Raw genomic sequence first — 15,254 nt, 5'->3', positions numbered from 1 at the left:
TGTCTTCTCTCTGAGATTGCCTTTAATTTATCTTGTATCTGTCTCTTATGTGTACATAGTTGTTTGCATATTTTCTCTCCTATTAGATTGTCAGTTGCCTGAGAACAAGCACTGGTTTTTTACCTTTCTTTGCATCCCTAGTATGTGACACTGGCTCAGTGTAGTTGTTTAATATATACTTATTGACTTGACTGGATTTCACACTTGCTATAATAATGGAAGTAGTTTTGTTAAGGTACAGTCAATGGTATTTCAGGCACTACAGCTAAACTAAAATCTGTTACTTGATGAATCTGTTTATTTGCAGCGGTGAGAGGGTAGTCCCTTGATTTTCAGAATAACTGATATATTATTTTAGCAATGTTACCATAAACCTGGTATACTCCTATTTACTCACTCCCAGAACATTTTTTGATAATTCCCCCTTAGGTTTTCTCATTGCTACCACCCTCACCCTTTATGGAATATTGCATTAGCCATCTTCGTAGTTTTCCTCACTTTTAAAGCTCTCTATGCAGCATCATCATAATAGCATTGATTTAGAGGTTGAAGTGACCTTGGAGAGACAATCAGCTGTGTGTTCCTTAGCTATCTGAAGCTCAGCATGACCAAAACCAGACTCATTATCTTTGCCCTCAAACCCTACCTTATTCCTGGTTGCCCAGTTTCTATTTATGGCACCACTGCTCTCTTAGTAAGCCTTAATCACTGAATAGGCTTTGCCTCAGTCAAACTGAAACCTATTAAAGATTGAAAAGGCCAAGGATCCCCACTGCATCATGGGCCATCTCCAGTTGTCCTGATCTCTGTCTGGCCACTGGACCCAGATGGCTCCGGAGATGAAAGTGAGGCTGGTGACCTGCACAGCCCTGCCTCACTTAAATCCAGTTCACTTTAATGTCATGGCATCACCTTTCTGATGTCATGGTCCTCTTTGATAATGGACAAATAGTAGTAGCAACTCTCATTAGAAACCTCAGTCATCTTGAACTTTTCCCTCCCACTCACCCCACATATATCCAGCCAGTTGTCTAAATCTAGAATCTTATTGATTCTACCATGCCAATATCTTTCCCATCCATCGCCTTCCCTGCATTCACACAGCTGCTATCCTAGGTCAAGGCCTTATCACATCTTGTTTCAGTTAGTGCAGTATATCTTAATTGGCCTTTCTGCTTCAGTCTCTACTTTCTTATTCATCCTCAGCTCAGGCACCAAATTTGTCCAGTGTCTTATACATGTTGTTATTGTTCAGTTGTTTTAGTGGTGTCAACTCTTTATGACCACATTTGAGGTTTTCTTGGCAAATATACTGGAATGTTTTGCCATTTCCTGCTCATTTTACAGATGAGGAAACCGAGACAAACAGGATTAAGTGACTTGCCCAGCGTCACATAGCTAATAAATGTCTGAGGCTAGATTTAAACTTAGGTCTTCCTGAGTCCAGGCCGGGCACCTCTGTCCACTGTACCATGTTGCCGCCCATCTTGTACATATTAGTCACTTAATGCTTGTTAGTCAAGTGATTATCACTAACATGCTCAAGGAACTCCAATGACTTCTTTTGCTTTTAGAAAAAAATAAAAAATTCCTTCCTAATTACCCCCACTTAGAAGTCCCAGCTTCTTTCAAAACTTTGCTCACTTACCATCTCCTATAAGAATCCTTTCCTGATCCTGTCTTCCTCCCAAAACCCCCACAAAAATTTTTATATAGTTTCTGTATTTAATTTTCTATGTAAATTCACTTTCTTCCAATTTCCCCATAATATTTAAACTCTGTGAGGGCAGGATTACTTTATTTTTTTTTTTTTTTGTATTTCCAGTGCTTGGCACAGACCTGGTACCTAATAAATAATTATTGAGTTGAACTGAATTCATCAAACCCTCTTCCAAGCCATTCTGTGCTTTACTATTATTATCTGATTAATCTTCCTAAAATACTGTATTTATCACATTTCCTATTTCTTTTTTTTAATATTTATTTGTTTAGTTAGTTTTAGTTTTCAACATTCACTTTTATAAAATTTTATAAGATTTTGAGTTTTACATTTTCTCCCCTTCCTCCTCCCCCTCCCCAAGACAGTGTACAATCTGATACAGGCTATTACGTGTACAATCATATTAAACATGTGTTGTTTAATTTAATCATATTAAATTTAATTTAATCATGTTAAACATGATGTTGTGAAGAAGAATTAGAACAAAAGGAAAAACCATGAGAAAGAAAAAATACAAAGGAAAAAAAGAGAGAGAGAGAAAATAGTACGATTTGATCTGCATTCAGACTCCATAGTTCTTTCTCTGAATCTGGATAGCATTTTCCAACAGGAGTCTTTTGGAATTGTCTTAGTTTATTACATTGTTGAAAAGAGCTAAATCTATCAATGTTGGTCATCACACAATGTTGCTGTTACTGTGTACAATGTTTTCCTGGTTCTTCTCACTTCACTCAGCAAGGGCTGCTATAAATATTTTTTGTACATGTGGGTCTTTTCCCCTTTTTTATGATCTCTTTGGGATACTAGATCAAAGGGTTTTGGCATAGTTCCAAATTGCTCTTCAGAACGGTCTGATCAATTCACAACTCTACCAACAATGCATTAGTGTTCCAGTTTTTTCACATCTTCTCCAACATTTATCATTTTCCTGTTTTGTCATGTTAGCCAATCTGATAGATATGATGTGGTACCTCAGAGTTGTTTTAATTTGCATTTTTCTAATCAATAGTGATTTAGAGCTTTTTTTCATATGACTACAGACAGCTTTAATTTCGTTTGAAAACTGCCTGTTTATATCCTTTGACCATTTATCAGTTGGGGAATGACTAGTATTCTTATAAATTTGACTTAGTTCTCTATATGCTTTAGAAATGAGGCCTTTATCAGAAACACTGGATGTAAAATTGTTTCCCAGCTTTCTGCTTCCCTTCTAATCTTGGCGTTATTTGTCCAAAAACTTTTTAATTTGTTATAATTAAAATTATCCATTTTGCATTTCATAATGTTCTCTGTCTCTTGTTTGGTCATAAATTCTTCCATTCTCCATAGATCTGACAAGTATACTATTTCTTGCTCTCCTAATTTGTTTATAGCATCACCCTGTGTGTCTAAATTGTGTACCTATTTTGACTTTATCTTGTAATACAGTGTAAGATGTTGGTGTATGCCTAGTTTCTGCCATACTGTTTTCCAGTTTTCCCAGCAGTTTCTGTCAAATAGTGAGTTTTTTTCCTAGAGGCTAGAGTCTTTGGCTTTATCAAACAGTAGATTACTGTAGTAATTGACTATTGTGTCTTGTGTACCTAACCTACTCCACTGATCCACCACTCTGTTTCTTAGCCAGTACCAAGTAGTTTTGATGATTGCTTCTTTATAGTACAATTTTAGATCTGGAATGCCTAGGCCACCTTCCTTTGCATTTCTTTTCTTTAGTTCCCTTGATATTCTGGACCTTTTGTTCTTGCAGATGAATTTTTGTTATTATTTTTTCTAATTCTATTAAATAATTTTTGGTAGCTTAATTGGTATGGCACTAAATTAGTTAGAAAATTGTCATTTTTGTATTAGCTCGGCCTGCACGTGAACAACTGATATTTTTCCAGTTATTTAGATCTGACTTTATTTGTGTGAGGAGTGTTTTGTAATTGTGTTCATATAGTTCCTGGGTTTGTCTTGGCAGGTACACTCCCAAATATTTTATATTGTCTACAGTTACTTTAAATGGGATTTCTCTTACTATCTTTTGCAGCTGGGCTTTTTTTTTTAACAAAATATAGAAATATGCTGATAATTTACGTGGGTTTATTTTATATCCTGCAGCTTTGTCATTTCCCATTTTCAAAAACTTACATGGCTATCAGTTGCTTGCAAGGTAAAGTCCAAATTCCCTAGCTTACAATTTAGGGCCTTCCAAGTCGGCTCACGTGTGTCTTGTCTATCCTAATCCACAAGCACCACCTCACCTACCAGTATAAATCATGTCTTCTGTCCAAATGGGGCTACTCACTACATTCTGAAGGGGGCTTGTGCTCATATTTCTTGCTATAGTTCTTTGCTTTCAGAAGAGAGTTAACAAATTGACTTCCCTGCTTTTCTGCCTTGCTGCCAGAACACTGTCTTGAGTATTTTAAAGTATTTTATGTAACTGCTAATCACTGCATGAAAATAAAGATGTTAAAAATAAACAAAGGGTCAAAAATTCTGGAAAACTAACTGCTTATCCTGGTCTTCCATAGCAGTGTACATGGACCTAGGTCTTATTTATTTTTAAGTTTACTTTCGCTAACTGCTTTATTCCTGATCTTGTGCCCAGAGTTAGCTAGTCTAGTGGCAAGTTAGTGCTGAAACAAGTATTAGGGTTTTTAGAACAGGTTAACTTAATTTGTATTGTTAGGACTAGTTACCCTGTTATTTTAAGATGTACTTAAGATTGTAACACACACACACACACACACACACACACAAAGGGGAAAAAAGAGAAAGACTGTCTTGATTTAAAAAAAACAAATTAATATGTGAGTAAGTTATACAGTGCCTTTTGTTTAAAGTTACCATTGTTTATTTATTTGACTTTGTTAAATAGCGAAGTATCGGATTCTCTTTTATTTTATAATTGTGGTTATCTGATCTGGAGTGTAAACTCCCATGTCTTAAATTGTTCTTGATGATGCTAGTAAGTAGGTCTGGGAATAAATTCTAAGGTTATATTTTTTTAAAAAATAGACAGGATTCTGGGAAGATAGTGGAGTAAGTCAGAAAATTCCAAACTCTCAAGATTTTTCCCTAACAAAAAATGTAAGATAGCACCTCAGGACATAGAGTAGTAAAAGTAAATAAGAGTAGGAGCATAACAGGGTCCTCCTGGGACAATAGGACACAATCTGAAGAAAAATCCCAGGACAAGGTTTGGTCCCTGTGTAGAATAAACACCTCCAGGTTAGGTCCTAGGTCCACTTAAACAAGCTGTAAGTCCTGCAGTTAGCTGGGTTGGGAGGCTGCCTTGACCCCCTAGCCACAGGAACTTTTATCCCTGGAATAATGAAGGTACTTGGACGTCTGAGCCTGGGAATATCAAGGGAACCTCTACTAACAAGGAAGGCCTGACACAGCTGTTCTGTGGAGATGTGTTGGGGTTGGGGGGAGACACTTGTTCAGTAAGTACAGAAGCAATGCATGGGGAGGAGAACTGAGGCCAGAGGTACTATCCTCCCATACCCCAGGACTATAGGTGATTATAAACATTAAGCTTCTACTACAAAAAAAAAAAAAGCAGGCAAAGAAGAAAAAATTCAACCATAGAGAGCTACTATGGGAATAGAGAAGACCAAGGTTCATCTTCAGAAGTGGATATTGAAGCAAAAAAATAAAAACCCTCTTCTACTCCAAAGAGTAAAGTCAAATGGTCACCTGCCCAAAAAGAATTCATAGAAAAACTTTTAAAAAAGAGTTTAAAAATTGAGTGGGAGAGATTGAGGAAAAACTTTAAAAAAAAAAAAGAACAGTCCAAAAAACCCAAGAAGATTATGAAAAGAAAGTCAACCAATTCGAAAAGGGGATCCAGAATCTTAAGGGAAAAATGACTCCTTGTTGAGCAAGGGAAAACAAGTGAAGTTATAAAAGATCAAGAAATAAAACAAAATATAAAGAATGAAAAAATAGAAGAGAAAATGAAACATCTTATAAGAAAAACAGCTGATCTGGAGAACAGATCAAAGAGAGAAAACATAAGAATAATTGAACTTCCTGAAAGCTATGATAAAATAAAAAAAAGAATCTTGATCCAATAATATAAGAAAAATTAAAGAAAATTGTCCTCAAGCATTAGAACAAGAAGGGAAGGTAGAAATAGGAAAAATCCACCAATCACCACCTGAAAGAGATCCCAAGAGGAAAACCCACAGGAATATCATAGTCAAATTCTAAAACCCTCAGCTCAAGAATAAATTATTATAAGCAACAAGAAAAAAAAACCCAATTTAAATATAGCAGTACCATAATTAGAATCACACAAGACCTAGCAATGGCAATACTAGAAGACCACAGGTCTTGGAACACTATATATCAAAGAGCAAAAGAAGTGGGGTTCTAGCTGAAAATATCATACCCAGCAAAACTAAGCATAATCCTGAATGAAAAAAAAAAGGACTTTTAATGAACTGTCAGACTTTTAGGACTTTGTTTAAAAAAAAAAACCTGAATCTAATAGAAGATATTTGATATAAAAGAGCCAAGAGAAATATAAGGTACATACCAAAGACCAACTACAAGGGACTCAGTAATGACAGACTGTTCATTTTTTATGTATGTAAAATGTATGTCTAAGATTGCTATTAGTAATTGTGTAATTTTTTTTAAAGTTACCATTGTTTATTTATTTGACTTTGTTAAATAGCAAAGTATCAGATTCTCTTTTATTTTATAATTGTGGTTATATGATCTGAAGTGTGAACTCCCAGTGTCTTAAATTGTTCTTGATGATGCTAGCAAGTAGGTCTGGGAATAAATTCTAAGGTTATATTTTTTAAAAAAATAAACAGAGAGGATTCTGGGAAGATAGTGGAGTAAGTCAGAAAATTCCAAACTCTCAAGATTTTCCCCTGACAAAAGATATAAAATAGCACCTCAGGGCATAAGAAAGATTGGGGTAGACCTGAGTATAATATGATTTTAAAAAGTAAAATCATTCACGAACAGCTAAAAAGAGTAATTATTGTATACAAATGAGGTGCAAGCAACACAGAGGAATTAGATGAAGCAGGAGGGCTCTTAGTTCTGGAAACCTGTTTTCATAGGGAATAGGTTCAAGAGAGAACAATACATATATATCCAGAAGAGTATAAAAGTCTTCTAAATTCAGAAAGAAAACATTAAGGGGATAGGAAGGGGGGAGAGGATAAGGGAGTGATCTCTAGAGGGGAGAGTGAGGGAATAGGTTAAAGGGACGGTATAGAAGGGTGTTTAGATTTATGGGAATGGGAGGGTAAGGCAGGGATCGTCGGAGGGAGGGTAGGTTAAGCTATAGGAGAGAAGGTAGCAGTTAGAAGTAAAGTTGAAGAGTCAAGAGGGATAGGAAATAAGAGGTACAAGCAAAAACAAAGATCAGGAGTAGAATTTGTTAGGGGAAGTATATGTCTATATATGTATATGTATATGTATATATCTATAGCTGTATATAAATATATCCATGCTTAATTGTAGCCTTCTGTAGGGTGGAAGAGTAAGGAGGAAAAAAGAACAAAGTAAAAAGTATACAACAGAGAACAAAAGAGAATTTACGAGAAAGCAAAGATAGCTCTCAACACAAAGTGTAGTATTTATTATATAGGCTTTCTTGAAATGAAAACTTATTAGTATATATTTTAAATCCTCTCTTATGTTCTGCTGTGCACATTACACGCTTTTTTCCTTTTCTTATTTTGTATTTAACTTAAGTCTAAAATAAAAAAACTAAACAGTACATGTGTAGTGCTTTTGGTATGGAAAAAGATACAAGAGAAATGTAAGACATGTCTTCTCATTGCTTACAGTCTTATTTCAAAGAGAAGACACTTAGAAAACAATTAAGTTCAAAGTAGTAGTAGGTGATAAAGTGATAAAAACAGTGCCTGTAACAAAAAAATTCTCAATTTCAGAAAAGAGGAATTAGCAGAAGCAATAGAACAAAGAAAGCCTAGAAGAAAGAAAGGTAGAACCAGAACTAGACCTTGATGGATAGGTAGGAGATGATGAAGGTACGGTGGGTGGAAAGAGCATAGGTAGGGGAGGAATAAGTGGTATAGCTTGGTTTCCATTCTAATTTAAAACTAATAACCTAAATCACTTTAAACAATTCAACACATAAGTGCTTACTATATGCCAGCTCAGTATTTCATGATGGGAATACCAAGCCAAAAATCAAATATTCCCTTTCCTCACCAGAATTACATTCTGCTGTGTAAGTTTACTTCCTTGGGGGCCTCTGTTTCCCCCTCTGTATGATAGTGTAAGCTCAACATTTTTAGGAATCTAGGAAAGTATTCTGCTTCTAGAATGCGTAATTATCTTATTTCTCAAGTGATTTGATCTTTGTTAATTTTTCTTTAGCTATAGTTTCTTTGACCTGTGTTAATTTTTCAAATATTATGCATATTAATTTTTTATTTTGGGGATTTGGGAGTCTTTGTATTTTTAAAAGGATGGTTCCCCCTCCCTCCTGCCCCGATTAACTACAGGGATTCCTGTGCTTTTAATGTATTCTAAAATCCTTATAAGGATGCATAAGGAATTGTTTTGAAGTGACAAATGTCCAATATATTATTTCCTCACATGTTAAAGCATTTTATCTTTATATCTCTTTTCCATGGGAGATATTGTTAAGATGTTTCTTTAGGGTTTTTGGTAAAAATATTTTCATAGCTATAGAAGAGAGAAAAGTACAAGAGCACAAGGTTAATACTTGGGCTAGCATTAGGGATTAATGGAATGCGGAATATCATTTAAAAGAAAGTCATAATTTAACCAAAGTCTTGATGTAGTGTGCAATGCCTTCTAGAAAAAGATTTTTAAAAAATGTCATGAATTGAGTAGATTATCATCCATTAAAAGTGTTCATACAAAATTTTTGAAACTAGCTAATAATATCTATCTACTTGATGTTCAGAATATGCTTGAATTGCTGGAAGAAATGCCCAATGGAGTTCCACCTGAAAAAGTAAAAAGCTATATCTACCAGCTAATCAAGGCAATTCACTGGTGCCATAAGAATGATATTGTTCATCGAGGTGAGTGTATAACTTTCTAAATTTAACATATCTCTAGAACTAATTGAAGAGAAGAAATTCCAAAAAGATGTTAACAACATAATGTTTGAGTTTCTCTTTTCTTAAAAGTATTGTGGCAGTGGTACACAAACATTTTCATTTTCACTAATAATGTGAGAAATTTTTGTTTTTCAAATCAGCTTGTGCTTCGCTAGATGTTTGTGATGCAGAAAGTGATTTGATGTGGTGACATACATGCTTTAATGCCTGAATGATTAGATCCTTTAACAGCTGTGAGAACTCTTAGTGGTGGGGAGGACCCCACATACAAAGGTTTTTAAAGCTAGCCCTGAATAAAGGAACAAAGAGCTCTTGGGAATAGCACAAAGGCCGGGTACCAACCCATATTCATACTCTGTAGGTGCTTTTCGTTAATCGTCTATCCAGTTCTCAGCACTTATACCCGACAGTACTAGTAATGACAATAGCTCAAGATACACAATTTTGTGTGTGGCCATTATGAGAATTTATTTTACTTGACTATGCATATTTGGTCCAAGATCTTTTTATTTTTTTTTCCCCAAGGGGGAAAGGGGAGGCAGAAAAAAATGCTTGGCAATTAAAAAAAATTTGAATATAACTATATCATAGAAACACAGAAGAGATTATCTCTGGATTGGTTCTTACTCCTAGTGCTGAATGTTTTCATGTATTAATGCATAGCAAAGAATAAGAGAAAAGCAAACATAAAAAGTGGCTGGCATTTATATCATGCCAAGGTTTGCAAAACATTCATTATGTCATTTAAGCCATACAATGAGTCTGTGAGATAGGTATTAGGTGTATTTATGTATCCATTTTTTCAGTCCCCTTTCTGGACTAACATCCTCTAACTTGACATCTCTCTTCCCCCTTCCTCTCCTACTCTCAGCCTTGCACTAAGGATTTGGAATCTGACATTGAATAATTATACTGAGGTCATTAAAAGTAAAAGATTGTCCGGTTTGCTCATGGGCCATTAGTGTCAAGAAAAAGAGTAGTGAACCTTCAGACATCGTGTTTTTCTTGTCATTTACTATTGTAAGGGATGCTTACTGACAGTGAAAGGAAATTACTTGTCCTGGTCTGCCTTCTTTCAATCCCCTTATCTCCTCTCACTCTCCAGTGATAGAGCTGGACATTGATTGAAGCAACAATGAATTAGGATTGCATAATTAGCTGAGGACACAAATATTTTTTTTCAATAAAGTCAAAAACCATTTATTATATGCTTCCTGCGTGCCGGGCACTATTCTAAGCACTGGATCAAATGAGATAATATATTTAAAGTGCTTTGCAAACCTTAAAGTGCTGTATAAATGTTAGCTGTTAATATTTATTGGGAGTTAAAAAGTAAAACCAGGGAAATAATTAAAAGGTGTAGAGGACATGAAGAATATTGACCATGGTTGTTGTGAAATAAGGAGATATAGTGTGTTGTACACTTACATGTTTTTTTCTGTCTTCCACATCACATTTGTTCTCTTCTGTGAAAAACTGGCAAGATCATTGGAGCTTTCAGTGACTGTTGTGATGATTAATTGCTGATAACATCTTGTCCTTTTGCATTGGTTTTGAGAATCTTGATAAACATCTGATTTAATCTCATTATGCAGAGTGTGGAAGATATGAAAGCTGATAGGTCAGTTACATGGTGGATGTGAATGGAAACCAGCAATCACAACCCTTAGGATGCTGTGCCTCATGCACATTTTCACACCTCTAGCTTGTGCTCTAGCTAATATTTTCTTTAATATTTTAATGAACATTGTAGTCTGATTAAAGGAAAGCAAAAGCAGTGTATCTCTCAAGGGGGGATATTTAAACAATTTTAATAGCCTCTTCCTCTATCTTCCTAGATTGTATTCTTTAACATTTAGGGTAAAAATCAGAGATGTTTTCTTCATTCATTTAGTATGACTTAAAGCATTATAGTTTATAATCAAGAACATGCCAACTTGCTAAATGCTTTGTATGTAAATTACAGCTTCAAGAAGAACTGTTAACAGTATTACTGTTATTATTAATACTGAAATTATTAACTTCTATTTAGTGAATTTCTATTTAGCCTTGCTCTTTCATGGTTTTTTTACGCTTTATTGAGTTTCTCATTCTCTGTCTTCTATCTTTAGAAATATGTAGTAATTTAGAAATATGTATGTTAAGTCATTTTATAAAATTTATTTTTCTCTAAGCACTTGTTATTTTCCGTTAGGCTTTTGCTATGCTCTGTTTTAGGATTAATATAACACCCTCAAGAGTGAAAGGGAGGAGGAGTTGGGCAGTAACCAACAAAAGTATTCTGAACTTGTAGTTTGCCTATTTGTTGAACAATAATTAATTGAAATTTTAGCGTGTTTTACATGAAACTTGTTTCCTTGATTTTTACTGCCATGGCTTGTTATTCAAATTATTTGACTTTCTAAAAAATTTAGCAGTTAAAATGAATAAACAAATAATCTGATAAAAATTAAAAATAGTTTACCTTTTTAAAACAATTTGATATTCCAGATATAAAACCAGAAAATCTCTTAATCAGTCATAGTGACATCCTGAAGCTGTGTGATTTTGGTAAGTTGAAAAGAAATTAGATTATATTCTTTATTGGAATAGTAAGGTAAGTTCTTTTTCAAGATACATTAAAGTACCATTTATCAATTGGACCTGTTTAATTTGAGAAACTTACTGTCATGTGTTCTGTTGAGAAATGTAATATAATAGGAGATCCTGGCCTCTGTATTATGAAAAATAATCTGTTTTGTAGATTGATAGTGTTCAGTATTTTCTATGGTTATTTCTCAGAAGGCAAGTAAACTAATACATATGTAAACCCAGCACCTCATAATGCTAATAATGTATTTTCCCTGGGAACATGGTGACAGATTTTTTATTGCTGGTAAGAATTGTGATGGGAGGGGCAGCTAGGTGGTGTGGTAGATAGAGTACTAGCCCTGAAGTCAGGAGGACCTGAGTTCAAATGCGGACTCAGACCAAACAACTTCACACTTACTAGCCGTGTGACCCTGGGCAAGTCACTTAACCCCAATTACCCCTCTCCCCCCCAAAAAAGAAGAATTGTGATGGGACTGATTTTTGGAAAAGAAGTCATTTATATGTGTATATATTTTTGTATATGTGTGCAGGCCTAAGAGATTTTTTAAGTCGATTTTCATTTATTGCTTTGTCACATCTTCTAATTATTAGTTATATTACAGATAGAATGCTAAAAATAATCCACATGTGATTGGACAGATCCGTACTCACTAGGGTTTTATGTTTAATTTGTGCAACCATGCAAGGGAATACAATACTATTTATTGAATGATCCAGCTGAATAGAACATGATACTAGGTACTTTAAAAATTCAGATTAAAATTATTCAGTGAAGTATATCCAAAACTATAAATTGGAGTACTGGAGAAAAGAACTTCTTTTATAAGGTAGGAAGTTTGATGAGCCCATGTACTAAACAAGATAACCTTTAGTATAAACTTCATGATATTTTCATTTATATAAAAGTAGTCAAAAATGTAGTTTGTTCCCCATGCCTAAATGAATGCAAAACATCCTTAAACTAGTTGTTTGAATAGAGAAGTACTTAAGCAATGCATCTAATACTTTTGAAATGAGTATTAAAAGGATTGTCAATCTTGTCTGTAGGATCCCTGCTTTCACTTTATGCCACAACTAGGAGGAAAAATAAGTTATCACTTTAATTTAATAATATTTTACAAGTTATTAAGTATCCAGAAATTTTTTCCTGTGAGAAATTGTCTCATGGAAGTCTTTAGCTTACTGTTGCTCTGTTAGTAAGTATATTTAGAAAGAATAGTTTCATGTTTGATGTCTTTCAAATTAGCCAACTTTTTGGAGAACCTGTTGTATCCTGAGCATTGTACTCATAATAGTAATAATCATAGCTCACATTTGTTTGGCACTTTAGAGGTGACAAAAAGACTCCCCTCACAGCTACTCTGTGAACATAGGTAGTTTATGATATTATTATTATCATTTTACAAGCAAGTGAACAGATTCAGAGAAATTAAGGGACAGAGATATAGAGAAAATCTGATGTGTCTAGCTAAATCTCAAACATAGGTCTTCTAACTCCAAATTCAGTGTTCCTTGTATTATACCATACTTTTAGACAAGGTACTGTGATCAGTGTGAAAGAAATAAAAGGCTAAATGCAAGAAATGAAAGAATTTTCTCTTGAATTTTCCCTGCATGTACTTAGAATTTTAATTTTCAGAATCTGTAGATTCCTAGCTGCCTTCTGACCCACAGGTGTGATTATTGCCAACTGAATCCTATTGAGGCTTTATGTATATATATTATATATTATTTTCTGTGTGTGGATATTTGTGTGGGTTCATAATTTGCTTGAGCTCTAAGATTAGTGAAATTTCTAAAGAAAATTCAAATAGAAAACATGCTTATAGACTTTCTAATAATAGAAAAAAGTGTTCTGCTGGTCTAGCAATACTTTCTAAATAAAAGACCATTTTAAAATTAAAGCATTTCTTAAATCACGTGCAGAAATTTATTTTATGCCACACTGTATACCCAGTGTGCACATAATAAGCACTTGTTACGTACAATTAGCTTGTCTTCCTACAGTGCCCGTTCTCTCTTTTTATGTTGTCGCCCAAAAGGCTCTATACAGAGACAGAAATAAATCATTAGAATGTGATTTTTATTATTGTTGTTATTACCATTAATAATAGTAGCCTATATTTAAGTAGTATTTTAAGGTTTGAAAATAATCTTATTAACTGAAGTAAAGTTTTAAGAACTTCTTTCTACTTTTGAATTTTTCCATAAAACTTATTTTTATACACTGATTTTTACGTGTGTTCCAGTTTTCTATAATCTCTTAAAAAGGAATTGTCACTGAGTTGGTAAGCTTGCAGCAGCCAGGTAGTATACTGAATAGAATGGTGGAGCAGGAGTCAGGAAGAACTGAATTTAAGCCTTGCCTCAGACCCTTACTACTAGCTTTGTGACTCTAGGCAAGTCATTTAACTTTCCTTTGTCTCAGTTCCCTCCTCTGTAAAATGGGAATGGTAGTATTAGCACCTACTTCTCAGGGGTGTTTTGAGAATCAAATAAGATATTTTGTGTAGAAGAACATTTTGAAAATCTTAAAAGCACTTTGTAATTATTAGCTAGGATCATTATTGAATTAAATGAGTAATTATGTTATTCCACTCGGAGGTAATAGGTGTAGTATAACTGACTTAAGCAATGTCTACACAATAAGCCCAAAGCATGTTGAAATGTGGAACAGATTAAGGCAGAATTAGTGATTTTTGATCACTATGATGCCCTAAGTATTTGTCCTCAGTCACATTAAGACAACAAAATCATTTTGACTAGTTTTTTCTTCTGACATAGATTGAATTCTTCTGACACAGACCTGATTGAATGAGGCCTAGAACAGATTAAAAATCATAACAGTGTAAATGCTATTGAAATATCAGTGCTTTGTGGATAAAAACTGTTGATTGTCTAAATAATTATATTAACTTAATAAGTTTAAATATCAAATAGTTAAGCTTAAGCACCCAAGTTTCTGCAGATAATTGAGAGTCAAAGCTACTAAATCAAACAAAACATTTTTAGCATTTGAATTTTTTCACAAAATTTTACACTTGAAATGCAATCTCTGCTCCATCCACTCCAGACTTAACCAGAATATTTGATGCATTGACTTCATGTGGACAAAACTTTAAAATTAGAACTACTTCCAGTTATTTGATGCTTCGTATTATAAACTCAATTCTGTTGAGCTTATTTACCACATTTATTTGAAGATGTTTTAACTTTCTTCTCCTGTGGTAATTAATTATACATTATTGTAACTCAACGTGACAGTGCCAATCTCAGTTGGTGAATTTCCTCCTCTAGAGTTCCCTACTCCAGTGAAATCACAGGTTGTATAAAAATAACAATAACATTTTAGTCAAGTGCTAATAAATGACTATCTGAAGGACAAAATGATTTCATAAAAATCCTGATTTGACATTATGAGCACTAAGTGAATTCTGACTAAATAATGTAATGTTGTACATACAGTTTATGGTTGTTGATGTAAAGACAAATTAATTGAAAACTGTGATAAGTACGATTCAAACAAATTCTGATATTTCTTAAGGTTTCTGTCTCATAAAGTTCCCCTCCCTTTGTTCATACATTTAAATTTGTACTTTAAATGAATGTGAGCACCTTCTTTGAGTCCTTGTGTGGAAAAAACAGGATTTTCTTCTTCTTCATTATGTTTTTAAAAGTCTTTATTAAATCCTTTGGGTACATACTTAGCTTAAGTTCTTTTCTCTTTCTACCATTGATAAATCTTCACTTTATTAATATTGACATGCTAGTGAGGACAGTCTTCCTTATGGATTTAGACATACTGATAGATTTTGACTTAATTTCCATTGATTTTTGTTTGTCATGGTATGTTGATAGTAGAA

At 34.0% G+C, this 15,254-nt stretch overlaps 1 protein-coding gene across 4 annotated transcripts in view; it reads left to right on the top strand.

The window, feature by feature from the left end:
• Positions 1-15,254, top strand: part of CDKL5 (cyclin dependent kinase like 5) — a 261,982-nt gene that overhangs the window by 172,932 nt on the left and 73,796 nt on the right. For all 4 annotated transcript variants that reach the window (XM_021007395.2, XM_021007396.2, XM_021007392.2 and 1 more), the window contains 2 exons: positions 8,640-8,760; positions 11,290-11,349. In XM_021007395.2, coding sequence (XP_020863054.1) covers positions 8,640-8,760; positions 11,290-11,349 — 181 coding nt within the window. The remainder of the gene's footprint in view (positions 1-8,639; positions 8,761-11,289; positions 11,350-15,254) is intronic.

Source organism: Phascolarctos cinereus, unplaced genomic scaffold (assembly GCF_003287225.1).
Source record: "Phascolarctos cinereus isolate Bilbo 61053 unplaced genomic scaffold, phaCin_HiC Scaffold_726;HRSCAF=1367, whole genome shotgun sequence".
NCBI classification, from domain to species: domain Eukaryota; kingdom Metazoa; phylum Chordata; class Mammalia; order Diprotodontia; family Phascolarctidae; genus Phascolarctos; species Phascolarctos cinereus.
The sequence above is the reverse complement of the archived record's forward strand: the minus strand, read 5'-3'. Positions and strand labels throughout refer to the sequence as shown.